Genomic DNA, 25,280 nt, shown 5'->3' on the forward strand with positions numbered 1-25,280 from the left:
TTGCTGTGGCCGAAAAAGAATCATCTGCAACAAAGAGGCAAAAACAGCTGGACGGGCTTTCCGGACCCCATCGACCTCCTATCGCCTCCCAGATACGCCCCCTTGTAGTAACACCTGGAGAGCATAAACCAAAGTTGTCATCGTTTGAGCCAGAGAGCGGGCGGAAGCAAGGGGTAGATACCGGTGCACGAACAATATCGGAGGCAGAGCTGGACGGCACCAGAGAAGATAGAAAAGGGAGGAAGGTAGGGGGGGGGCAGCTGGTAGAGATGAGCACCGACAATCGGACAGGAAAGGACGAGGAACCTCCGTCGAACAGGAGCGCGAAATCGAGACAAATGGAGAGAGAGAAGCATTCAGAAGAAGTGGGATCAACGCAAACACACGACGGCGAAAACCGTCAAGAGCGCTTTGAGGACGGAGGAAAAGCAGGGGCAGACAGAAACGGAAAACCGAAAGACGACGGACAAGCTCCGGAACAGGAACCGACAGAATACGTGAAGGAAAATCACGAAGAGGAAAACAAAAGCCAGAGGAACGACTCAGAAGGTGAAGGAATCTGTCTCCTTTCGCCTTCAGCGGTCTCCCCCCTCTCAGGTCATGACAACATTGGAAAACCAATCCGCTTTGCATTTGCCGGCCGTTCTCTGCTTCGCCTCCGAAAACTGCGGAGAAATCTTGCAGATCGACTCGGGGAAAACTGCATGCATATCGAGCTCCTGGTTGCCGACAGTTTAAACGAAAAAGAGATGGAAGATCTCTGTAGTCGAACTCGAGTTATTCTAAGCGCCTGTGGCCCATACAGACTGTGTGGAGAGTCTCTTGTGAAAGCGTGTGTCGCCGCCAAAACACACTACTGCGATATTACTGCAGGCAAGGAACAAAAGACTCGACTAATATCGAAACATTCCAGGCGTAAAAAGGTTCATTCAGCTGCTAAACAGGTGCCAGGGCAACAAGGATCTTTGGGCCAACGTGCAACTGAAAACTGAAACATAACCAGAAGCGATAGCCTCCGCTTCTTCTCTAATCGAAAACCGAATAGCTCGCCTCTGCCGCTCGAGGCTGTCCGAGAGATAAACAGAGTCACTTGCTACACAACATGGCTTGTTTCGTGGACGCTGATTTCCCCGTTTGTCATCTTCTGAAACTCAATAGGTTCTCAGGAGCGTTCTTGAGACTCCGAACCGGAAGCGTGGATTTGCCTGCTTCGTCTTCCACTGCATGCTTGGGTGCTTTCCGCTTCAGAGCTCTCCTTCGTCGCTGATATTTCCTACAAATATGGACAAGAAGCAGCTGCTCGCGGAGTAAAACTCGTCTCTTTTTGCGGAATCGATTCACTCCCGAGTGACTTGGCGGTGGCTCTCATTCAGCGAGAGGCCCTGCGTCGTCGAAAAATGCCTTGTCATGAGGTGTGAAACGATTCGTGGATGGCTGCACCTCTGCTCGTCGATACACACACAGTCGCGTTCCAGATGTATCCATTCTACCTACAAAAACGAACGCTTCTCCGCAAATGTTTTCATATATGAGGCATGCATGTCTACTATATATTATTATATGGTATGGGATACACAGAAGACTAGGCAGATGTTCCTTTGTCTTTATCAGTAGCAGACGAAAGGTTTTCGACGAATGGATGGGAGGTAGGAGAGAATTCGGTAGTGACGATACAAAATCGTCAGTTGTCGGATGTGCAGGACAAACGTTGCGTTGTTGTCTTTCTCGGCTTTTCATAGATCAAGACTGCTGTCACAGATTGCTTTGGAGGCTTTTCTGGAAGCGCGGTGGTGGGACTAGGACAACTGTTTGAGGAAGGTGCAGTGTTTGATCCGTTTTTCTTGGTAAAATATGCGGCGGCATCCCCACCCAGTCACGTCGACTTTGCTGCCTTTACACAACCGCAAATGTGAGTTTCGATGCACTGAAAGAGACACTTGTGTACATGTACACATGTCTTCTCACGGCAATGTGTGTACCTCAATGTGCTGGCACACAGGAAAGTGTGCTTTTCAATGTGCGCGCATATATTCGTGTTCTTGCAAGTGACGCTAAATTGTGGTTTGTTGACTCTGCGCGGTGTGTCTAACTTTGTCTCATGACATTTCTGCTGATGTCTGTATGACTGTAGTGTATCACAGTAGCACACCTGGCCTTACTGTCTAAAGATGGCTTTTCTTTTGGGCTCTCTGCTTGCCACTTTGTTCACGATTGTTTTGTCTGTGTCCGTACATATCTCCTTTACTTTGTACACCTCCACATTTTCCGGGTCACCTGTGTGTCCACCACAGTTGCATGCATCTGATTCTAGTTTTCTCTGCGATTTTCCTTCTTGCAAGCTTCCTCGCCAAATACGACGAGGACTTCGGGTACTGCGCCTACAATGTCATGGCTCCCATAAACGAAAATGTCGTGCGGTAAGACTCTGCCTGAGAGCGCTGATTTTTTGTCTGTATCTGAGTGCTAGTAGGGTAATTACATCAATGCAATACTCATAAAAGCGAGTAGCGTCTCCTTTTTCAAGTCCACTATTACAAAAAACGTGATGAGTGGCACCACAGTTCAACATGTGTGGCCGCCGACACGTGATCCCGATCCTCTTAAAGAAACAGAGAAAACCACACTTCAAAGTTTGTGACGAGAAGAATGACACGCCAGCCCATTCGTGGAGGAGGTTTAGTGTCAGATCTTCCATGAATGTTTGAGTGACGATGGGAGATTTTCGGCGAAAAAGGAAAAACACTGAAGTGCAAATTCTTCCTGGACAGCAAGTTGCCTGCCTGCTTGTATTTCGTCTTCTCGTTTCTTTTCCCTTCCGGTGATTCTTCAGCTTCTCGACCGTGCTGCAAGGCATCTATCCGCAGGACCCCAGCCTTGCTGCGTGTGGATTTCCGTCATCACAAAGCTTCGGTAAATCTGAACAGACTTCGTTGCCTTCTGTGTTTCCACCTTCTTCGTCGTCTGGCCGATTGTCCTCCACAGTCGCAGAGGAAAAAAACAAGGCCTCGGACAGTTTTTCTTCCCCAGACCAGGAAGCTGAGCACGAGCAGAAGCACGAACGCGCGTCCTCTTCAGATCTAGGAAAGAGCAAGACGGACGCAATGTCTCTTGCGAATTCTCCCGCGTCGATAGACGAGACAGACAGTCAGCTCGAATGTTCTGTGTGTTGGCCGTACCCTTCTTTCCTCCACTACTCTGAGTGCGTGGCTCTGAGCTACGATATCATATCGGCTTCGGTCGTCTCCCTCGTCACATTTATTCTCATGTTCCTTGCAACTTTTTCCTTCACGCGAGCCGCCTTAACAGCTCTCAGGTTTTTTCCGAAGCCGGGTAAGAATAAAAATTCAGGCCAGCAAAAGTGAAATAGCAGAGAAAACCACCCTCACAAGAGCGCACAAATGTGCCAATGCACATGGATGCAAACATTAGCATATATCTATAGGGACTTGACAGTACATGTGCATGCTCTTGCGAATTCTACAGTAGTTACCATTCACTGAGAGCACTAACTCGCCCATGTACGTATATACAGCCACAAAAATAGGTACACTAGAGATCTACTGCCTGTTTTCTTCTTTCTGTTTCGCAGGTGAAGGTCCGCCGCGCCAGTTTCTTGACAACGGCCATTTCGAAATAAAAGCAATTGGCCGCGTGCGCCCAGTGGCTTTGCTGCCTTCGCCTGAAAGCGGTGGGGAAGACTTGGAGGAAGAAGAGATCACGGAGATGGAAGATGACGATGAAGAAGGCATTGAGAGGCGGCGCTACAACCGCCCGCACCATCAACACAAAGAAACCGTCATAACCGTCACAATTGGTTCCTCGTTTGGAGACCCAGGATACAAGCAAACCGGGAAGATGCTCGTGGAAACGGGGCTCGCTTTAGCCCTTCAGCTTCATGCGTGCACCAACCTATGCGGTGTCTGTACACCTGCCTCTGGGGTCGGTGTCATCCTTCGAGACAGACTAACGAAAGCAGGAATGACAATCGAAATGAAAACAAAACAATTCTAGAAAACACTTGCTGATAATCGAGATGAAAAAACAGTTCTAGGAAACTCTTGTTGACAGTCGGCATGAAAGCTATTCTACGAAAGGCTTGTTGAGCACTTTACAGCATGCAAACTGCCACGGCACCAAACACAAATGCTGCGAAACTTCACGTTGATTTCCTTTGAACCTTTTTCAGAGAAAACCCGGGGGAGGACCTTCGCCCCCAAGAAGAAATCAGGTTTTCACCAGTTTTTCCATCACTCAAGTGCGTATCTGAGTATTTGCGCTCCACACACACTCTAAGGCAGTGATAGTTCACGACTTTTCGCAGGAAGTAGATTGTGTTTCTTGCCAATGTCCTCTCAATCCAACCAAATCATAACGCTTACCCTCATACTATGACTCAACATCATCATTGATAACGATATAGATTTGCTTATGTGAGTCTGCCTGCAAGTATACCTCCACAACGGCTATGCAGAATCGCTTTACGCGCCGATTGATACAAATGTGGTTCTCCATCTCCATTTAGATGGGTCTACGTATGCGGACGCAAGTGAACTGAATACAAAGGAATATGCATGCTTGCATGTACGCCACTGTCTCTCCACAAGTTTATGTCTATTTATCTATTTATATCTAGATCTACATCTATATCTATATATATCTACATATATATATATATATATATATTGTATGTACATGTGTGTGTGCGTGTGTGAAACCGAAGCGTTTGTAAGTTTTTATGTTTTGCTTCCGTTTTTGGTCGACATGTAAGGAGACGAATTGGCCTCTCAGCGAGCATACGGCTCTCGACAGTCTTCGAGATGCATGTCGACAGTTGTATCCGAAAATGGTAGACAACCTGGACTACTGAGACGCGGGGCGTACGCGCAACGAGTTTATTCGCAACGAAGAATACACCTCGCAAGCATTTACAAATGTGCATACGTATACGCATGTGCGCACACATGCATATTCACATAAATACATATATATATATATATATACATGTAGACAAACAAATATATATATATATATATATATACATATATATATACACGTATACGTACAATAGTGTAAACCAGTTACACCGTCGTCCCAAAGACATGGACCGTACCTACATGCACAGAAAGCCAACGTGTCACATATCGAAGGTGGATATTACCACGTCCATTTTCTCTTTCGTGCCTTCTGTCTCTTCCTTTTCTTTCCACTGCTATTTACGCGCATCCCTCGCCACATGTTTGCAGCATCCTCTTCATCGGAATCCTCATCAGCGGTTGTGCTTTTCTTCCGAAGCTGCATACGACACACAGAAACCTCATCAAACTCGTGTCGGTGGTTTCTTTGTAGACCCACTTGGTTTAGGTTCTCCCCATATAAAACGAAGAACAACCAATTGGTTCTACTCAGAAATTGCACCCCTTGCAAGTCGGTACGTATACATATATATATATATATATATATATATATATTAGGTGTATGGAGAGCTAGAGATATATATTACTATATATATATATATATATAGGCATATGTGTATGCGATCATTGACTTTTCACTTCACTGGTTCCTTCTAACTGTATGTTCATAGCAGTTTTTATCCCCGTGAAGGAAATCTGCTCCTATACGTGTGCAGACCCAGATTGACCGCGATTCTTAGAATAATTTTACTGTTGTAGGCTACTGAAATCCAAGGCACACCGGACTACACATTGTAAGCAGATACTTTGTCTATGGAAATGATCCCTGGAGTGTAAAGTGTCGTGTTGCGAAACCTGCTGTTTCGCTGATGCTCATAGACTTCTGTGTGTACTTCTGCATGCGAATCTAGCAGGCCCATCGATTACCTCTGGAGGAAGTTCTTTGTTAACAAAGTCGCTGAGACGCGGAGGAAGTGCGAGTCCCAGAGACTCTGTTGCCTCGACGAGCTGAAGCAACTCGGCGACAGAGAGTCGCGTCGGTAGCACAGAAATCCTCATAGCTAGCGACAGAAGTAAACAGTGATGTAGCTCTATTGATCGGTAGCCGAGCTGTGAAAGGAACACAGACAAAAAAAGAAATGTGACGAGGCACAGACAACCTCAGAAGCTGATTTTTTTCGGCAATTCGAACAAAAAAAAGTCAACGGAATTCGAACACATACAAATGGCGTTTTATCTACAGCCGCTTCTTCGCATGCGTCACGCACTCTCGTGGTGCCTGAATGTCTACATACCTCTTGCTTCGTGGGAGTTCGCCTGTATGCATGTGCATGCTAAAAGGAGACATTACTGTCCCGACTAAACATCCTATTTCTTTGAAACCTCCATTCTCGCCGTTTGGATGACCACAGAATACCAGAATCCATGTGATTTGTATAGAAAAGCAGACCTAAGATACTGGATATGATTCCAGTTACGAGACACAGACAACCAAGTTCTTTATGATTGCTGAACACCACCAGCCGCTACTTAAAAACTCAACAATTACCGCAGCTGTAGATGAATGCGAATTCCCCAGTGTATCTCTGGCTTTGTTTAAGAGGGGTGGCCTGGCACTGCACTGAGAACAAACTCACGTTCTCTCACCTTGGCATGAGCTTGAAGAATCCTCAGCGTCAACGACGGAGAGAGAGACCCTTGGTCTTGCATTCGAGAAACCAACAGACTGTCAACTGCCTGCGTACACTCACACCGGGAGATTTTTCACTATTTGTTGAATTTTGGATGTTTTTCTTGAAGGACTAAATCATCTTAGTTCTCACAGGAAAAGAAAAAAATTAGCAAGTTCCTGTTACTAGCGGCGAACATGCAGGGACAAAACAATTTGAATTTGTTACTTCTAAAGCAGAGCTTGAACAACTCGATTTTTCCTATACTAATTTTCAAGTATTAATCTAGTTTGTAAAGTTGTAAAACTTGGTGACTTCAAACTTTAAGACCTTTCATATCTAGAGTATATCGAAGTTCTCTGACACGCATGAACATAACTCTGTTGCACGCGTTGGAGTCTGGGACACATGCAAACAGCACTGCAAACGGAGTCTGCGTGGCCAGGTTTCTCATAAAAAACACACGTTCGGCGAACGAGGCAGTTGACGAAAAACAGTTCCTTTTTGAAGACCCCAAGTCACCACATAACAAGTCACAGATTTCTCCTCGAAAAACCAATGTCTTTCCGCGTCTATCAAATTCCATCGCAAAATATAAATGTTTCGTGTGTGCCACCTGAATAACAAAGATTGCCTGCATCGTCTCGAATATCCACATATATACAGACACACATATATATATATATATATATGTATATATAGGGACATGAATAGGTAAGCAAACCATTCGTATCTGCTTCTGAGGCTGGCTCCAGAACACCTGGAGCCGAAGAATCACACCGAAGAAGGGACCGTCAAGAGAGAAGAGCAACGAGTGGTGCGAGTTCCGAGAAAAGTCGTTTGAACGAGAAAGCTCAACTTTGTACCTCAAAGAGAGGCCTTTGTAGCTTGCGAATCTGGGCGAACGCAACGACGACAGAAATCAGGTCTTCGGCGGTGAGACACTCGAGCCTCGTCTCCGGGAGAGTGCCACGCCTGCAAAAAAGAGAGGAAGAAAAACAGGCAGTGGAGCAGGAGCAAAAGAGATGGACGTCGAGCTGCACTGGCTTTCCTCAAAAACTCATACTGATAAGACACACATGCAAAGAACGCACTGTAGGTAAAGGTTCTTAGAGACCTTCGTGTCAAAAATAGAGCTTTTGACTTCAAAAATTCGGAAAAAGAAAACATGTTATGTCGCTTACGGCGTTTCTTTCACAAAGATAGAAATAAGCCACGAGGGCGGAGGTGCAAGCAGGAGAGCTGCTAAACTTTCGAAGAGTCTCTCGTCGCCCTGTTTCTGTCTGGCGAATGTGACGCACAGATTCACCACCTGCTCGGCTAACAGACAAAAGCAGACACAACACGAAAAAAATGCAGATTTGCACTGGGGAAAACGAGAATAGAGAGGCTTAAATCAATGTAGGCGTTCCTCGAGAAACCCTCTGATGATTGGTCACTGCACGTCAGTGAGTTCCGAAAACGCATTACCCGGATGAACATGATATGAAGACAGACAGAAAAGTTCTTCTCAAGTAACTCGCAGAAGAGACCCTCAAACCCACACCGAGCACGCCTGTTTAGAGTTTCAGAGCCATCCGGAAAAGAATTATGGTCGCTTGATCAAGTGAAGGCAAACATCTTCACAGCACGCATTTAAGGAAAGGAAATTTCAGTGGCGAAAATTTGCTCCCCCACAGTCCTCTCGGCGAAGCGAGCTTACGCGATGCATCGGCGCAGCCAAAAAGCAAAGGCGAAGACGCAGACGATCCAACAGAGTCACAAGAAGACGGGGGAGACGAAAGAGAAGGAGAAGAAGGCTGCAATGCCAGCGATCGTCTGACAAGCACGGCGCTACGGGCGAAAAGAACTCGGTCGACGATGCCGGCCTTCGTCAAGGACACAAGGAGCTGCATAACATGCAAAACGAAGGTCACAGAAAACCCACATTTTCGACCCGACTCTTGACCGACTTCTAGGTCTGAGTGAGCAACAGAGTCAACGGGCTGTACACCTCTGATATCTTTATTTGTACAATATTTTCTAATATCCTTGCCTTCGCCCATCCATGTATATTCCTGCGATTGCCTCATCCATCTATCTTGGCGTGGGTATCTGCGTGCGCGCAGCTTCTGTTGTATCTCAGTTTTTCTTCCCCTCCTTTTCTCCATTTCCAGCTTGATTCACCACGAGCGAGAGCTCGAAAACAATCTGTCTATACAGCGTCTGGCAACGGTAGGCGGAACCTCAGTGCACACATGGTATCGCTACCTCTGGCTGTCTTAAGTTCCTTCGCAAGCTTCCTACGCAGTTGCTCGTGGCCGACAACCGTTGAAGCAATTAACCTAGGTCAACGATAGGTGTTCAACGACAATGGAAAAGTGGAAATGTGGGCTTCAGAAGCCTTTCAGGCGTAAGGAAGTGCTTGTGTCAAGATACACTAGCTGCCTATATTTGTTTCCACGTTTGTATTTCAATCAAACGTCCTCTGTTTTCACCCTTCTTGCCCGCCTTATTCAAGGGCTGAATATATTCGATTGTCCGGACGGCGCAAAGGCGACCAAAGGGTTCAAGCGCGAGTCTAAAAGGTTGACATACCTATCACCTACAACTGTAAACCGTGCCTGTAGGGTCGTTACCACCCTCTAAATGTAAGTAGGCCTCCAGCATATGTTGGATACGGAAAAAACGGACTGAAGAAATTGCTCGGGAAATCGTCTAGGCTTTATGTAAACTTCTTTCAATTCCTTTACCTCTGGCTCTGCAAGTAATAAGCACCAAGTTACTTCCACCCAAAAGCCTGGCAAAACTAAGCTACAAATTAAGTAGCAAGAAGTAACAGAACTGGTTTTAGATAAAGGAGCACCTGTTTTTGCTACAGAACCAGTTTATTTCGTTGCTACAACCAAAGCACTAACGTCGGAGGGGCAGCAGGTGAAATGCCTGCAATGTAACCTACGACTGCAAGAAACAACGTAGTTCACAACCCTACTAGATGTGCTGCAATATACCATCCAATAAAAAGTCGAAACAAGAGTAGATTACGGTAATCAGCAAGAGGGGAACTCTGAATGGATGCTCCAACGGTATCTTTCGTACTCCTATGTTTCACTCGCGCTCACACCGTACAGTGGCTAATGTGTCCACCAACATGTCTCAGCTGACACGCGGTCACATATGTTACATGCTACCTGCCTGGCTAAAGTAAGTTCCTTTACCTGACTTAGATCCCCCAAGGAAAAAAGATGCAGTTTTTGTCTCGCCCCAGTTCCCAGCGTCTCGAGAGAAACTTGCTGCCGTCCCCCAAGAAAATTTCCGAAAGAGTACGCAAGCCCTGCCATCAGCGAAGGAGACAGGTGACGCCGAACCACGTCGGGCTGCTGAAGAATCTCCGCCACGATTTCGAACGCCTCCTAAGAAAAGCAAAGACAAGGGGAGAAAGCAGACTCCAAATGCGTAGGAAAGAGATGCATATGTCTATAGAACTTTATATATATATATATATATATATATATATTTGCATGCGTATATGTTTTTACATGCATATATATCCAGATTTACACGGATCTGAATTTAGATATACATGCCTTGGTGCAAATTTGTAATTTTTAAAGGATATCTTTTGTATGTATAGATATCTCCACATGCTTGCAAAAATATGGAGGGTGCGCCGAAAAACAAAAGAGAGGCTTAGGGTACAGCACCGAGTCGGTAAGGACAGGGACGGCGTGCCCTGTCTCCCAAGTATCTGCGAAGACACTAGAACACGTTGGCAGACACCAGTGGGAATAGATGCACGTAAAAAAAGATGAAAACAAGGCACAGATGGCTGCTGTAGGTTGCAACATCCTAAATTCTCTCCTGCTGCTACTTCGCTCACTAGACGTATTTAAAACACAGCGAAGAAAAGATCTAGGAGAAGCGAAACAGAATAAAACACAAAAGGCTTGGCCCCTTGGCCGCACGCAGGTTCCCGCACCAAATGCTGAGAAAAAAGTACGCAGCACCTCACTGCACAGCGTTGTGCGGCGAAGATACGGTGTGCACCTGGTTCTCCTTCTACTTTTCTGAACTGACTATTATCTCAGCGATGCGCCGCTAAGTAAAGAGAATCTGGATCGGGGAAGAACAGACGTTCAAGATCTAAACCTTTTGTTCGTCGAGACCTCTCTGTTGACTCCAGTTTCCCTCAAGCGCTTCACCCTCACATCGTTTTCAACGCGATACTTTGTGAGCACGACAAGCCAGAGAGTGAGCTGCTGAGGGGAGAGAGAGCATGAAGACAGAAGAGCCGAGTCGCCCGTCCCGAAACCTGCGGAGTTGCTCCTCAGAGGCGGCACAGACGCTGAGCTTTGATTTGTCCGCAGCAGCTCCGCCGTGATCACCTCGACAACCTCTCGGATCTGAGACACACGCGGACACAGACCCAAAGAGGAAGGAAGCACGGCGTTCGAGGAAGCCTTCGGAGAAGAAGGAATGATCCACTTCTCGCCACACGCTTGCGCACTCTCTAGTGGAGAGACGTCTGCGGTTGGAACTCCGACGCGTTCGCCTTCGTGTCGCTGAGGTCGGTACACATGTGAACAGCTGTGAGGCTGGCGTCACGGCTTTGCTCGCAGGCAGCCCTGGAGAAGTCTCTATGCATGCAGCCAAGTGGGGAGAACAACAACCTGAGACAGGACCCTGTAAACGGGCCTCGAGTTGGGCACCGAGGCGAGAAAAGGTAACTGACTCTAGGAAACGCCCGGCAGTTGAGAAGCAGCAAGGCTTCCAGGATTTCCGCGAGCTGCTGAGGAGAGAAAAGATGTGCTCCACCTCGCTCTAGGGGCCGCAGAAAAACGCCAACCTTTCGAGGATCTACGGGGCAACAACCTGTGAAAAAAGCACCAGGCAGAGAGAAGAAAAGGTTCGTCTTTCTGTGTCCAGACACAAACTGTCGTTGAGAGTGTGCAACCAACACAGAGACCTGACCAGACAGCTCTGTCAAGATGCACATGGAGAAGTGTTGAAGCATACTTTCGAATCGAATAAGGCAACGCAGGAGAAGCTCCCTCTTGCATGTGAGTCCTTCACAGACACGTTATATGTTCATCTCTGCATCTAACTTGACGCTCGGTTCCCTATGTCAACGCACAGTTTTGTGGGCACTTGAAAAAATAATGGGTCAAGGATTTCGATTGAGTCACTTGCTGTTCCTGCCAGGAGCTCCCCACTGCCACAGATCCGAGCGTAAACCTTGGACGACCTCTTCTCACACGGTTGTGAGAACGAGATTCCTTCGGCAAAAGAACGGCAGCCACGGTCGCCACCAGAGTTTCTCGGCGATCGAAACAGCCGGACATATACGTGCATGACACGGACTGCAACTGTTCCACCTCTATGCCTCTGCCTCAAGCAGTAGTCATGCATACGCAGGTGTTTCTAAAGCATTTGTAAACGCTGGAGAGGTCACTGCTATTATGCCAATCTACGTAACGGTAGAGTGACGCCTGTTATTCCGTGGAGTCAGACGCCACGGCAACACAGAACCCGGCACTTGACGAATAAAGATTTACAGCACACCGATAAACTGCAGATTGTGTGTGTAAAAAAAGAAACTCGAGTTTCTATCCAGAGCAGGAGCAAGCACTTGGATCCATGTCAACTTGTTTCTGAAGTACATATCACAGATCTACTGAATGCTCTCGAGAACAGGATGCACCAGAACAGAACCTTCATCCAGTGAACAAAGATCTTCAAGATCACAACCAGTGACTGAGCTCTGCCCCCGAAACGAGCGATGTTGGGTCCGAAAGCAGGACCTAACACCAGCGTCGCGTCAAAAGTTTCTGCGAAGCATCTATTCGACGATTTCAGAAAATCTAGAAGTATTCACCTCGTCTTGCAGCATTCCACGCGTAGCCCTGCAAGGCATTCGTCAACCCAGCAGCTGTCACCATGGAGGCGCGTGTCCACCCAAGTAGTGCTTCTACCAGAGTTTCAATAATCTGCTTTTCGTTCACTTCTGAAGAGGAAACTCCGACAGAAGCGGCAGAAAAGTTAGCGCAATAAAGCGGTTAGGGTGAATGCCATCCTGGAAATATCTCCGGAGTCTTCGGACATGTTTCTTCCAACAAAGAAAAAACGCTAGAAGAGAGCTGTTAGAACTGTGCACTCCACCATAGAAATTCTTCTTAAGCATTCCTCATTCGAGGCTCGACGAAGTGTTCTGAGGGAAAGAGAAAACGCCTCCAGCAGCTTTTCCCAAAATATCGGTCTGCATGCTCTTTCTTTTTATGGAGACTCGACGCACATGCATTGCATGCGTGATAAAATATGAATGTGCATGAGCAGGTACTCACACATAAACACATATATATATATATGTATATATGTATATATATATATATGTATATATATATATATATATGTATATATATAGCGATACGAATACAGCTACGCCTTTCTCTGAATAAGTACACATGCATCAAAGAGAGAACACCAGGCACAATTGTGCATATACATGTATGTAGAGATCTATGGGAGGGCATACACACACCACACAAATGCGTATCGGCGTATGTACATACGGATAGATATGAAAGCGGATGCTTGTACACAAGGTGGGATGCGAAACCCGGGGCGTCTTAAACACGCGAATTCAGTCTCCGAGCAAACGTTGTACAGAGTGTTTTAATGAAATGAATCGTATTTTTGAAATTTTAATTGAAAAACTGGCTCGGCGAAGTATTCGCCGTCGATACGCTGATCGGTATCTTCCCCTCGAACCTTTCGTTCACGGTTTGTGCGGACAACGGGAGAGGTTTATGGGGAAACATTTCACACGTAGCCTCATTTCTTCCGGCAGCGCTGCGGTATTAATCAGTTCCAGCGTCTACAGAAAGTCATCTACAGTGTATTCTGAACAGACTTCTATCAGCTGGATCCCAAGTTACTCCTCATGCGGTTGCTTGCAGCATTCCTGTTCTAACTTCCGTAAAGGAAAATGGCCCACCAGGTCGGGACTCCATCGCCTCTGGTCGGTCCACAGGTAGCCCCAGAAAACAGGTTGGTTCCAATACCGGAGAAGATAAAGTCGACGAGAGAAGAGATGAGGCACCTTGAGAAGAAGGTGAAGACGCAGACGAATCCGACGAACAAGATGAAGAAGGGGAGGAAAACGATAAAGAGGAAGATGTTGAAGAAGCTTTGGTGGTCGCTTGATTTCGTCCCAAGTTCCGTTTTGACGGTGTCTTTAGTGCCCTAGAAATGAGGGAAGAGACGTACGGAACAGTGTGTGTGCCTCCTCTCCCTTCGCTTCCTAGGCAACGCAGAAGCAGCGCTGCCTCTTCAGCTTGGACAGCCCACGGAGGCGGCAATGCCTCTTGGCGAAGAGAAGATGAAGGAGAGACAGAAGAAGTAGGAGGAGAGACAGGAGGAGTGGAAGGTGACGAGGGCGGAGAGGCGGCATCAGAGCAGGTTCCCTCACCCTCCTGACACTCCGTGGCACTGACGGTCTTTCTTCTTCCTCTGGAGGAAGTCGAAGAGTTGGATGAGGATGGGATCGCAGGCGAAGAGAGACGGGCAACCGAAGCAGCGCGAGACGCCGCGATGAAGAGGCTTTCGCGAAGCTCCAGAGACGTGAGCTTGAGAGCCGAGCAAAGGAAGAAGAAGGAAGCCAAGTCCTGGCGGGAAAACAGGAAAAACGAGCGACGTGGGCCAAGGACGAAGAGACGAAAGATAACAGAGAACACGAACGAAGAGAGAAAAAGATGAGGAATGAGACAGAGAACGAGAAGAAAGGAGAAGCAGTGGAGGAAGAAGACTCCATACCATTTCGAAAAGTGTCAACAGAAAGAGACGAAGGGGATAAAGAGATAGAGAGCAAAGAAGACAAAAGCCAAGAAGCAAAAAGGCAGAAAAGCAGAAGAAGAGAGACACAAGACACGGACGCAGATCCAGAGGAGAAGAAGCAGAGGATCTCGCACGCAGCCGTAACGTTCGTGTCGGGAATGTGGAGGCTTCGAGGTTGGCAGATGCGAAACAGAACCAGTTGAAAGCCAGTGAATGTGTATGGAGAACCACAGAGCACGAATCTTAACTATGCTCTGCTAACACAAAAAAAGCACGACAGACAAGTGAGGATGCCAGTGGGGAAGCTCCTCTCGACTCCTCCATCAGAAAACAGCTCTAAAAAACTGGATATCGTTGGCAAGAAAACAATGCACTGCGTCGCAACGCAGCAGTCACGCATCGTCGGGAGCTCTCAGGACAAATGGAGCGTCACTTCCAACGCCTCACGGCGCCGCCTCTCTGCCAGAGTGTCAGCCGAGAATGTGGGGCGAAACTTGAGGAAGGAGACAGTGGGAACGCGCTTGAGGCGTGAGAGGCAAGTATCAGGCAACCACATCGGGAGAGGACTTGAGCCAGCCAGCAACAGCGACGAAGCCTTCCTGTATTTCGACTCTCCGTCACCCCCCCAAAACACTCAAATATGACTCCGCTGAGAAGTTGCGTTGTTTCGCGTCTCCATCAACTCAGCATTGAAGCACGCCTTTTGAAACAGGTAGATCTGTCTCTCCACGGATAGCTTTCTCGACCTGTTCCTCCATCTTTTCCTCTCTGCCGTTCTCCCTCCTAAGGTGACCATGAATGGAACCTACCTGCATTGCTTGGCGGACGTCTTCCTGTTTTTTTTCTCCTTGATTGAAATGCCGTCGTCCTTCGATTTCTTCCTGTCTGTCTGTCTCATCCGCATCGCGACTGCTGCCCTCCGGCACCGCCAAGACCGCAGCGAAGAGCTGCGAAATTTCACCCGTTCGAACAGCTACTGCGTCTGCACAACGTTTTCGTTGTTCTGCACTCAAGTGTCTTCCCTGCGTGACGCTTTGCCAAGCCGCTGCAAGGATATCTTCCATCTCGCCTTCTGCTGCATCGCGACTTTGCCTCCGCGTCTCCGTGTCGACATTCTCGTCCTCTGAGGAGTTGCTTCCAGGCTTCTCGGAAGAGCCATCTGTTGAAGCTTCAGAAGCACTTGCAGCGAGAGCATTCTCTTCTCTCGCAGCCTCAAGGCGTCGGCGCGGAGGCGTGCCAGCGGCCGTGGAAAATGACAGGTGCGTAGCGTACGCCACGGGAAAGACAGAAGACCCAGAAAACAGCGACAGAGACGAAGGAGACGAAAATGCAAAGTGGGGGACATTGAGCGCGCTCTGAGACTTGCTGCAACAAACACGGGGAAGTCCTGCGGACGCAAACCGAAAGGACCGAGAACTAAATCCGGCACTTCGCATAGAAGAGGAGAGAGAAGCGAGAGAAGAAGAAGCGAGAGGAGAGGGGAGAGGAGAGGGGAGAGAAGTAGAAGAAGAGTGAGAGGAGGTTTGATACGAAAGAGGAAGAGTCGAGGGGAGGAAACGAGAAGACGAAGACAAAGGAGGCAACCTAAGTCGTGGCTTGCATCCGAACCGCGCCGGAATCGGCTGCGGGGAGACGTGGAGACCTACGCCGGCGCAAGGCTTCATTTTCCTTGCACCGTTTTCCGAAGACCCAAGATCTACGTTGTAAGCATAACTTCGAACTCACAACCCAGTGGAGTCTTTTCCCGGCATACCCTGTACTTGTCGATGCGGTGGCTGTCGTTAAAGAAAAACGCTCACAGAGGAGAGGGGGGAAGGAAGGTCGCATGCGGCGAACCAGCAGGGAGCCAGAGCGATCATGGAGGGACATGAGGGTCTTCGAGAAAAACTCGCAGAGACGGGAGAGATTGCAGAAACGCGAGATGTGAGAGAGAGAGAGTGTTCGTAATGAAAAGAGAGTCTAGGGCCGCCACATGTAGGTAAGAGGCGGCACCCGTGGAGAACCAAACGACCCCAAGTACACAGAAAGAGAGCATGCGGGGGCAGAAAAGAGCGAAGCAAGATAAGAGTTAGAAAGCGAGACTCAGACTGGCTTTCAATCGGCTAGTGGAGGGAGGCAACGAGGAGTTCCCATTTCCGCTGTCTCCAGCGTGTTAGGCCGCCATTCAATGGAGAAAGTCCATCGTTCCCGCTTGCTGTACTGAGCACAGCGAAACGCTCCTAAGTGAGGATCAATAAAGGTGGAACGTTCAGAAAGGATCAGGCTACTCCCCGGCATCGCATCTCGAGAAACCGAGGAAAAAACAATGCACACTCCAGCCCCGGAAAAAACCATGCCCTCAATCCGAGCCCATTGGGGGCGAAGCTTTCGATGAGCTAGAGCTTGAGTCACTCGGGAGGCAGTCGAAAGCGAATGAAGGAATGACCTACAAAACAAAGGAAAGAAAGGGTGGAGGTAACTGATTGATCCACTTAAATTGCTTTTCCCTCGTTTACACTTTGGAAAAACGCCGCGTGCATGCACGTGAAGTTGTCGCGCATGCAGCCAGATGCTGGACACGTCGAGCTACGCCGGCACCGAGGTCGGATGAACGTTCTGATCATATTTGTGCGACTTCTATATCAGAAACGTGGGGTTACGAGAGAGGAAGTGCACTGTGAGACCGAAGTGCCGAGCACAAGGAACTCGGTGAAGAGGGAGGAGGAGAAACAAGGTAGCCAACGCAAGCTGAGGCGCGTCGTCCACGGTACGGACGTCTAGTATGTCTGGAGCGCGAAACATGGATTTGTTTGTCTCACAGTGTGTTTTTGAGAAGCGTGCGAATCCACAGTGAAACGTTGATCTAAACAGTTGAAGGCCTTTCCTTAGCTGACCCCAGTTCCAGGGTACTCTGCATGAGTGTCATGGTAAACGCATTAAAAGTCGAGTTCTATTCAGCGTATATTTGAGAGACGAGCATCTGCACCGTCGCCAGCTGGTCTGTCCAGGTGCTGACAGCTCAGAGCATCTATCATGTCGACAGGAATAAGAGCAGGAAGATTGTCCGGGTACGGTCTAGAAGCACAAGGATCCGAGTTTCTCTCCCCTTTGAGGAGACTCGCAGAAACGGGAACATAACTGTTTCGTAGACATGCCCTGTTACAGGTTTATCATCCGAAGATTCTGCCTCGTAATTCAGGATTACTGTCGATGTGTCGCGACAGTTGTTCTTCGGTGCGGAGAAAGAAAGCGCATGCATTGCAGAGGGAAACAGCGGATGACCAGCTTGAAGAAACGACCAAGCGCTAGCAAAGTAAACTGTAGAGCAGGCACGAGTTCACTTTTTTTGACTGGACTGCATACAGAAAAGATTTTTTCGAAACTTGAACTCTGCGTGTTAACAAACACTTCTTCTCCCGCGGGTGTGACGAAAAAGTGCCCCAAGCTGGAGTGAGAGGCATGGACGCCACCACCTGTTGTTCCGGTTTGTGTCGGAACATATTTGGAAATTCTGTACAATCTTTTATTGGTCTACTTGATTTAATGCAATTCACAGTTTTCGCTCCATCCATAACAAAAGTGCCATTCAAAACATCAGTAATTTTACCTGCTAAATTGGAGATGCGCAAACTGAAAAAAGTGTATCCTGTAGCTTTGACTGGAAACCGAGGGAATCAAGTCACTTTTGTACACCTGCTCCAGCGAGAACACCTGTGTCTCTAGTTCCAAGAAAGAGATTCCTTGGAGTCTTGACTCGCAGCAGCTGTCTTTGTGCATAGCTGAGAACTTGAGGCAAATGCACCTCAGGTGGGGGGCGAGACAAGGATTTGCATCCCTGCACAATTGTGTATATGACGGCATATGCACACATGTGTACACATATTCTATATGTACACAAGTTTCCTCAAATACTCGTAGATACGCAATAATGCATGAATATATATATATATATGATACAAAACAGATTTCTGGATGAAACACAAAGTCTCGCACGTGGTCAGACAACCGAAACCGCGGTGTTTTGACAAGCAAAAAAAGGAGGCAACGCCATACTGGACTTTTTTATACAAAATGAAGACGCATTGGCAAACCAAGGGGACGGCTGAAGCAAACAGCTCCACAAAATCGCCTGCAACCACGACAGCCTTTACCCTGTCGTGTTCCATCCTTTCTCATTCCCGCACTCCGTGGTGCCAGGGACACAGCAGCGCTGAAGGGAAGCCTACGTTCCCCCAAAGCCCGTAGAGTTTGACAGCCCTGCAAGCCAGACCTCTAGCAGTTGGAGATGACGGGAAAAAGAACGCCGGGTAAATTCGCCAGACAAAGAGAATGCTAAAGAAGATGCCAGATTCAAAGTGGCATGAAGGGGGGGTTCACTGTGATTCTACAGAGTGCAATTCACCTCTTCCGCACCGTTTTTCCTTACGCAGCAAAAGCGAGAAAAACGGTACTTTCTGATTCTATTGAAAACTTGCAACGCGATTTCTCTGCTTCACACCCCACTCGTTTTTGTGGCTGGCTCTTCCACCTGGTCTATCCTTTTGATATCTAAGTGTACGCAAGGCGTAGAGAACTTGATTATATATACCTCACCACTGGAATCATTTTGAGCATCCTAGGTCCCACGGCGGCAGCAGGCGTCGGGAACTGGTTTGTTTTTACCTCAAAAATGGAGACTTATTTACTATCCTTTAAATCGATGATGCCTTGTGCTCACGGGAATCCTTTTCGATCCCTCGGTCTGGCTGAGTCTCATCTCCCCCTAGGGCTGCCGACTCTGGGTGGCTTTCTCCCGCCTCGCGACTGCCGTGGTTCCTCTCTTCTTTCCAGCTTTGTTTCCCCATGATTATCTCTTCTCCGCATTTTTGTCACTCGCAGCGGGAGGGTTCCCCCTCAACTTCAGCGCTGCCTTTGCCTGGCGCTTGCCATCGCCTTTCTCGTCTGACGACTTGGAGTCTTTGTGCCGATGGTTCTTCCCCTCGCCTCCTTTTTCTTCTCCCGAGTCTTCGCTGACCTTCTCCCCATGCTTCTTTGCGCGCTGCTTCTCCATCTCCGACAGCCTTCGCCTCGCCAGCGCGTCTTTGTACTTTCGCCTCATTCTGCGCAAACTGCGAGTGAGCTTGTTGTTGAAAACATACCCACAACCTCCGCAGCAAGAAAATGCCACGACAATCGCAAACGCCAGCAAGCCAAGACTCCAGGCCTTCCACCCCCTCCCGTGCGGCGGCGGAGGCGGCACCCCGGCCCCTGGCGCGAGGCCTTCTGCCGCCAACGTTGCCGCCACCAGCTGCTCCCGGGCAACCTCTGCAGCAACAGCGGCTTGCTCCGCTGTCGTCGGCACCACCACCGCGGTGGGTGGTACACCAGCAACCGTTCCAGGCGCTGCAGCGACAAGTGGCGCCACACCTGCTGCAGGTGCCACCACCGCCGGGACAAGTCCAGGCCCTCCTGCCACAACCCCAGGGGTCCCTGCTGCAGCAGGTGGTGTAGCTGTTGTCGGGGCCGCCCCTGGAGTCGCTATCGGAGCACCTGGCACCGCACCTAAAGCCTCTGCTGGAGTACCTGGCGGCGTACCTGGCGGAGCGCCTGAAGCCGCTGCTGGAGTACCTGGCGGCGTACCTGGCGAAGCGCCAGAAGCCGTTGCTGTTGCAGGTGGCGACCCTGGCGGAGCGCCTGAAGCCGCTGCTGTTGCAGGTGGCGAACCTGGCGGAGCGCCAGCAGCCGTTGCTGTTGCAGGTGGCGAACCTGGCGGAGCGCCTGAAGCCGCTGCTGGAGTACCTGGCGGCGTACCTGGCGGAGCGCCTGAAGTCGCTGCTGTTGCAGGCGGAGTACCTGGCGGAGCGCCCGGAGCCGCTGCTGCTGGCGGGGTACCTGGCGGAGCGCCTGGAGCCGCTGCTGCTGGCGGGGTACCTGGCGGAGCTCCTGGAGCCGCTGCTGCTGGCGGGGTACCTGGCGGAGCGCCTGAAGCCGCTGCTGCTGACGGGGTACCTGGCGGAGCGCCTGAAGCCGCTGCTGCTGGTGCCCCTGCAGCGGCAGAAGGAGCAGTAGGTACAGCTGGCGCAGCTACTGGGACTCCCTGAGGGAGGCCGTTAGACCCCGCCACCATTGTTGCTTGGGGAAAGGCTGCAGCAGGAATTGCCGCGGCAATGCCCCCTGCTACAAGGTTCGGAGCGCCAGGGACTTTCTGAAGCATCATTGGGGTGCCAGGGGCTGCGGCGGCCACACCAGGAGTGCCAGCGGCTGCGGCTTGCCCTGCCTGTGCTGGGATTTGAGTTGCAGATCCGGCTGCGTTTCCGGCTCCATTACTCTTGTGCTTCTTCTCCGCAAGGGATTCTTCGCTGAAAGGCAGCGCACAGAGACAATGAGAGACATCTGGTATACCTGCATGCACATTTCTTGCTAGCGTAGTGTAGTAGTGGAATGGTTGTGGACAGCGATAGAGAGAGAGAAGTCAAGTGCAACTAAGTCACATGATCGTTGCTCTAGAGCTGGCTACCGTGTAAACCGCGCACACATAAACACATGTTTCACCACTGCAGTCTGTAAATTTCGATAAAAGGGCCTGTTCAGCATCCACAGGTTTCTCCCCTAGTCTAATCCCGAGAGAAGCTACGATATGTTGTGTGTTTTAGCGCCCCTCCGTTAAAACAGGAGTAAACACCAGGCTTGTCCTGTCTGCCTCTTTCTTCGGCTGCGCAAGTTGTGTGCTTGGCGCTCGGTGTTGAAGAACCTTTCTAGGTTGTCAGAGGCACATGGTTGCCTTCGGCGTCTAGGTGAACAGGCATGCAGAGAGGCGACAGGGCGGCGGGAGCGAGAGGAAAAAAGACACTCTTCATCGTGGCCGCAAGCTTCGCCATGAGTGGAGAAGAAAGCGGCTTACTGGTGGCCAGTGTTAGCGTGCGAACCCGTGCCCGGAACGAAGGCTGGGGACATCATGGTCAGGACTGTCGAAAGGTCCTCTTCTGTGCTGAATGACGAGGCTGAGTGCGATGCATGCGTCTCTGAGCGTCTGCCCTTTCTTGCTCCTCTCTCCTCTTGTTCCTCGCTGATCTCCTCATCTGTTTCTTCTTTGTCTTCCCGTCTCTCTGCGTCTCTTTCTCGTCTGTCTTCTCTCCTCTCTTCATCTCTCTCGCGATTCTCCTCCATTCTCTCCTCATCGTATTCTCGTTTCTCTTCCTCTATTTCTCGCATCCCATCATCCTCATTCCCCTGCAAGATATGAGCTACCGAGGCTCCCGTGTGCGCGTACCTTTGATCCCTGTGACTGTGACCGCTCTCCGACGCCTTGTGTGTCCTGTGTTCTTTTTCCTCGTCTTCCTCTGTTTCTTCCTCCTCGCTGTCGTGTTTGTGCTTGTGGTGTTTGGGGTGGTGCTTGTGCTTCGACTCTTCTTCTTCCTCCTCTTCTTCATCACCGTCATCGTCGCCGTCGTCTCCGTCGTCGTCCGAGCTCCTGATTCCCAAAAAAGATCCAGGGTAAGCCCCCGTCCACAGGGCTTCTTCCACTCCGCCATCGATTTCCCCCAGCATGTTTGCCCCCGCCATCACCTCGTTTTCCGCCATGGTGTCTCTTAATATGTTTCGCCTTCTCAGGCGACCTTTCTCTGCTTTCTGGCGGTGCATCAACTCTCCTGTGTTGTTCGCCCCTTCAGGTCTACCACTCCACCGTTCACCTCTGCCTGTCACTTCGCCTTCACGGCGGCTTCCTCCCGACGACCCAGGCATCTCTTCTACACCCTCTGGTTGCGGCTCAGGTCCATCTTCACTCTCGCCGTCTCCCTGCGAAGAAGCGATTGGTATCCACGTGCTTCTGTCTTCTTCCGCGGTAGAGTTTTCCTCCGCGAGTTCACTGCTGCCGTGGAGCAAAGGGCCGTGTTTACGCGAAGGCGAAAAAACGCGAGTTGAGAGAGAACCGGAAAAGCTAGGATCCGCAACTGGCCACGGTCTCACAATGCCTTTGCGAAGCTTTAATGTCTTCTTCTCAAACGCTGAATCGTCAGCAGAAAGCTTCAGAAGCTCACGTTTCTCTACTTCTCCCAAGCTGCTTCTTCTTTCTGTGAAAGAAGGAAAAGAACCCTCTGAGGCTGGCGCTGCTCCCTTGGGGGATGGCGCGGTCCTTGGGGGGCTCGATCCGCCCCTACCTTGCTGCCGTTCTTGCCGGTGACGGTCTTTCATGGAAAGTAGAGCTCCTCCCGACGAGGAAGCACTGCGACTGTCAGCCGGTCGAATCTCAGTATGGGGAGAAACTGCGGCTACGAAGTCGTGCTCTGAAGGACTTTTCCCCCCCAAATTCTTTTCCTGGGAGTCTGGAGATGAGGCAGAGGGTTTTGTTGCCTGCGTTTCCAAACGGAGTGGAGAAACGACCCGTGAGGCCATTCCATACTGAGAAAACAAGAAGGGAACCGAGGGGACAGGCAGAGCGGCTCTCTGTCGAGAGGTGTCGCTCCTGCCAGACTTTTGGCTAGAAGAAGAACGTGATGTGACACTGTGACGAAAAGGGGAAGGTCGGCGAGAAGGTGAAAGCCTCAGCTCGCTGGATTCGGCAGGTTCCCAGTCTTGAGGTAGAGTTTTTAAGACACCCTTGTCACCCATATCAGCCGAGACATAGGCAAGGCTGATTCCGCCATGACTGTGGGAGACTGCGTGGGAAAAGATGACAACAAAGAAAGAGGGCGCATGCTTTTGATAGGGAAGGTTACTGGTCATCAGGGAAGGGGACAGGCAAGTGCAGACGAGGAGGACGGAAAGAAAAAGAATAGGCCAGTGTAGACAGCGAAGACTAGAACGCAGACGAATAAATCGTCGTTGTTTCGAGGCGGGATGTGAAAGTCTGTTCTCTTCTTTTCCAAGATTCCAACGACGTGCATGCACGAGGGCTGACGCCGCGGGGAAGAAACACGAAAACGGTGTCCAGGGTGAAGGAGGGGAACAACAAGGTGGGGAAGTGCACTCCTCCACAGGAGACGAACAAAATGTGGGAAATGAACAGCGAGAAAAGGGCGACAGAGCTGCAGAAGCGAGAGGCGAATGTGAGACAGACTGAGAAGACAAATGCGAGCAAGAAAAACTTGGTGAATACAGACGATCAGGATGGGGAAAGGCAAAGACAGTAGGCTGTGACAGAGGAGGCGAGGAAGATGACACTGCAGCTGTCGACGTTGGAAACAACGGCGGTGAAGAGAACAGATCAGACTGAGGAGAGCCACGTGGAGAAGACAAGGACGAAGTCGCTGCAAAAGGCGAACGCGCTTCCCTGACCTTCCATCGAGAGGCTCTCCTCCACCGGCCATCACGATACCCGCTTTGGTCGGACGTCGGTCTCGCTCTGTCGCACCGCCTAAGTGTCTGCATCGGAAACTTGCGACATTGGGGTCTTTGCTCGTGACGGCATTTGTCTTCCTTCCATTGAGCACTTCTTCCCCAGACAGGTTTCAGCACGAGAAGTCCAGCGAGAATTCCCGCCTTCAGGCGGAATCTGTCGCCTTCGCTCTTCTCGGCTCTTCGCCTAATTCTACGTCTCATGTCTACCTTTCTTGTAACGCATCTTTGCCAGATGTCCTCGGTTTGTGGGTTGACTGCAGCCCTCCCCGGAGAGACGGCGATGTCCGGATTTCGTTACTCCATTCACGAGAGTGCCTCTGTCCCACAGTGTCCCTTGCAATAGCGTTCCACTTCCCTTCAACTTGGTCCAGCTCAGAGGAAGACTTAGGGTTTAGCGGCGACGTGCACCACGTAGTTCAGAACAGAACGAAAGACGCGCGAATACTTTAAGAACGGCGTTCAACGCTACGTTAAATAACGAAATAAAAGGGTGAAGGAGCACACAGCACAGGTTGAATGTGCCGAGGTGCATGCCTTCGCTGAAGGGAATTCCAGTGTGGAGTTTCCCAACTCAGACTGCCCTTGGAAAGCCGACAGATCCACTGTTCACGCAGGAGTTTCAGTAAACGAAAACGACCACCCATACAAAGCAGACAGACACCAAAAGATTTGAGATGTCGAGAAAGACATCAAAAAAAGATGTGTTGACCTGCGTACCTTATTCATCATCGAGTATGTTAAAGGTAAGTTCGGTCAATCCGGAGCCTCCAGCCTGTGGCTGGCGAGGCCTTGATACTCGCAAGTGCGAAAAGGCGACAGTTCCTTTCAAGCAGTAAAAACCCCGTTGTGTGAGAGGAAAATGAAAACAGCGTTTGCGGAAAGCCGCGAGTCCGCCTCTGCGGGGAAATGTCCGAATCAGGTTTGTCTTGTCGCTTTTCTTGTGTCTCGTGTGACAACTTCTTTCCGCGGCTAGCTCATGGCTGATTGACGCAGAGTGGCACGAGTCGAGGCACACGCCAGCCACGGAACCGCTGAGAGAATAAACGACAGTCTTCTTCTTAGGCGGTGAAATGTGCTTTCCATTTCATTTTCGTCCCCCAGTCGCGCATCTTTTCAGATTTCTAGCAAGAAAACAATTCGACAATTCTGTGTAGCCACGGAAAAGCGCGTGTCGCAGCGCGGTCGCACGAAGTTGACGAGAAAACTAAAAGCGCATTGTGTAGAAGGGAAGGCTGCATGCCAAGCAGACAAGCCTTGGTTTATGCTCGAAAGGAAGAAATTAGGAACCTGTTTACTTTCTGTTTGTTTGAGTTTAAGGCGGTTTCGTCGTTCAAGGGGCGTGCTGGGCTTCGGTTTCTATCTAGTTGTGCACAGCGGTTGCTAGGCAGCTGCAAAGGGCGAGGCGAACCTATTTAATTCATGTAGATAAACCCGCAGAGCCGAACAGAGAAAAATGTGGTGACTCGAGTGAAATATCTCGGGAAGAAGTACTGCTAGTGGAGAAAAATGTGCACGTCGGTTTCTCAGTGTCTTTCATTCTAGGTCATCAGTATGGCTCAGGTTGCAGTGCTCCCTGATGTCTTCCTTG

The 25,280-nt window shown here is 49.7% G+C and overlaps 4 protein-coding genes across 4 annotated transcripts; 1 reads left to right on the top strand and 3 right to left on the bottom strand.

Annotated features, from left to right (window-relative positions):
• Positions 1–269: 269 nt before the first annotated feature.
• TGME49_315450 (hypothetical protein) lies at positions 270–4,011 on the top strand (the record flags this gene model as incomplete). Its single annotated transcript, XM_002364683.1, has 6 exons — positions 270–549; positions 1,249–1,412; positions 1,740–1,909; positions 2,340–2,417; positions 2,831–3,330; positions 3,590–4,011. 6 exons carry the CDS (start codon positions 270–272, stop codon positions 4,009–4,011), a joined length of 1,614 nt encoding a protein of 537 aa, XP_002364724.1.
• A 1,143-nt stretch (positions 4,012–5,154) lies between these two features.
• Positions 5,155–16,059, bottom strand: TGME49_315460 (hypothetical protein; the record flags this gene model as incomplete). Its single annotated transcript, XM_018782864.1, has 12 exons — positions 5,155–5,292; positions 5,841–6,023; positions 6,561–6,650; positions 7,450–7,558; positions 7,768–7,903; positions 8,286–8,472; positions 9,781–9,975; positions 10,771–10,965; positions 11,295–11,434; positions 12,438–12,566; positions 13,557–14,226; positions 15,205–16,059. The coding sequence occupies 12 exons, from the start codon at positions 16,057–16,059 to the stop codon at positions 5,155–5,157; spliced, it is 3,027 nt and encodes a 1,008-aa protein (XP_018635330.1).
• A 430-nt stretch (positions 16,060–16,489) lies between these two features.
• Positions 16,490–18,235, bottom strand: TGME49_315465 (hypothetical protein; the record flags this gene model as incomplete). The annotated part of the gene is made up of 2 exons (XM_018782865.1): positions 16,490–16,820; positions 17,982–18,235. The coding sequence occupies 2 exons, from the start codon at positions 18,233–18,235 to the stop codon at positions 16,490–16,492; spliced, it is 585 nt and encodes a 194-aa protein (XP_018635329.1).
• Positions 18,236–18,344: 109 nt separating this feature from the next.
• Positions 18,345–24,492, bottom strand: TGME49_315470 (hypothetical protein). Its single transcript, XM_018782866.1, has 4 exons — positions 21,255–24,492; positions 20,324–20,712; positions 20,165–20,245; positions 18,345–19,948 (listed from the first exon to the last, which is right to left on the bottom strand). Exons 1-4 carry the CDS (start codon positions 23,891–23,893, stop codon positions 19,221–19,223), a joined length of 3,837 nt encoding a protein of 1,278 aa, XP_018635328.1. The 5' UTR covers positions 23,894–24,492; the 3' UTR covers positions 18,345–19,220.
• Positions 24,493–25,280: the final 788 nt, after the last annotated feature.

Source organism: Toxoplasma gondii, chromosome XI, assembly GCF_000006565.2.
Source record: "Toxoplasma gondii ME49 chromosome XI, whole genome shotgun sequence".
Taxonomy (NCBI): Eukaryota; Apicomplexa; class Conoidasida; order Eucoccidiorida; family Sarcocystidae; genus Toxoplasma; species Toxoplasma gondii.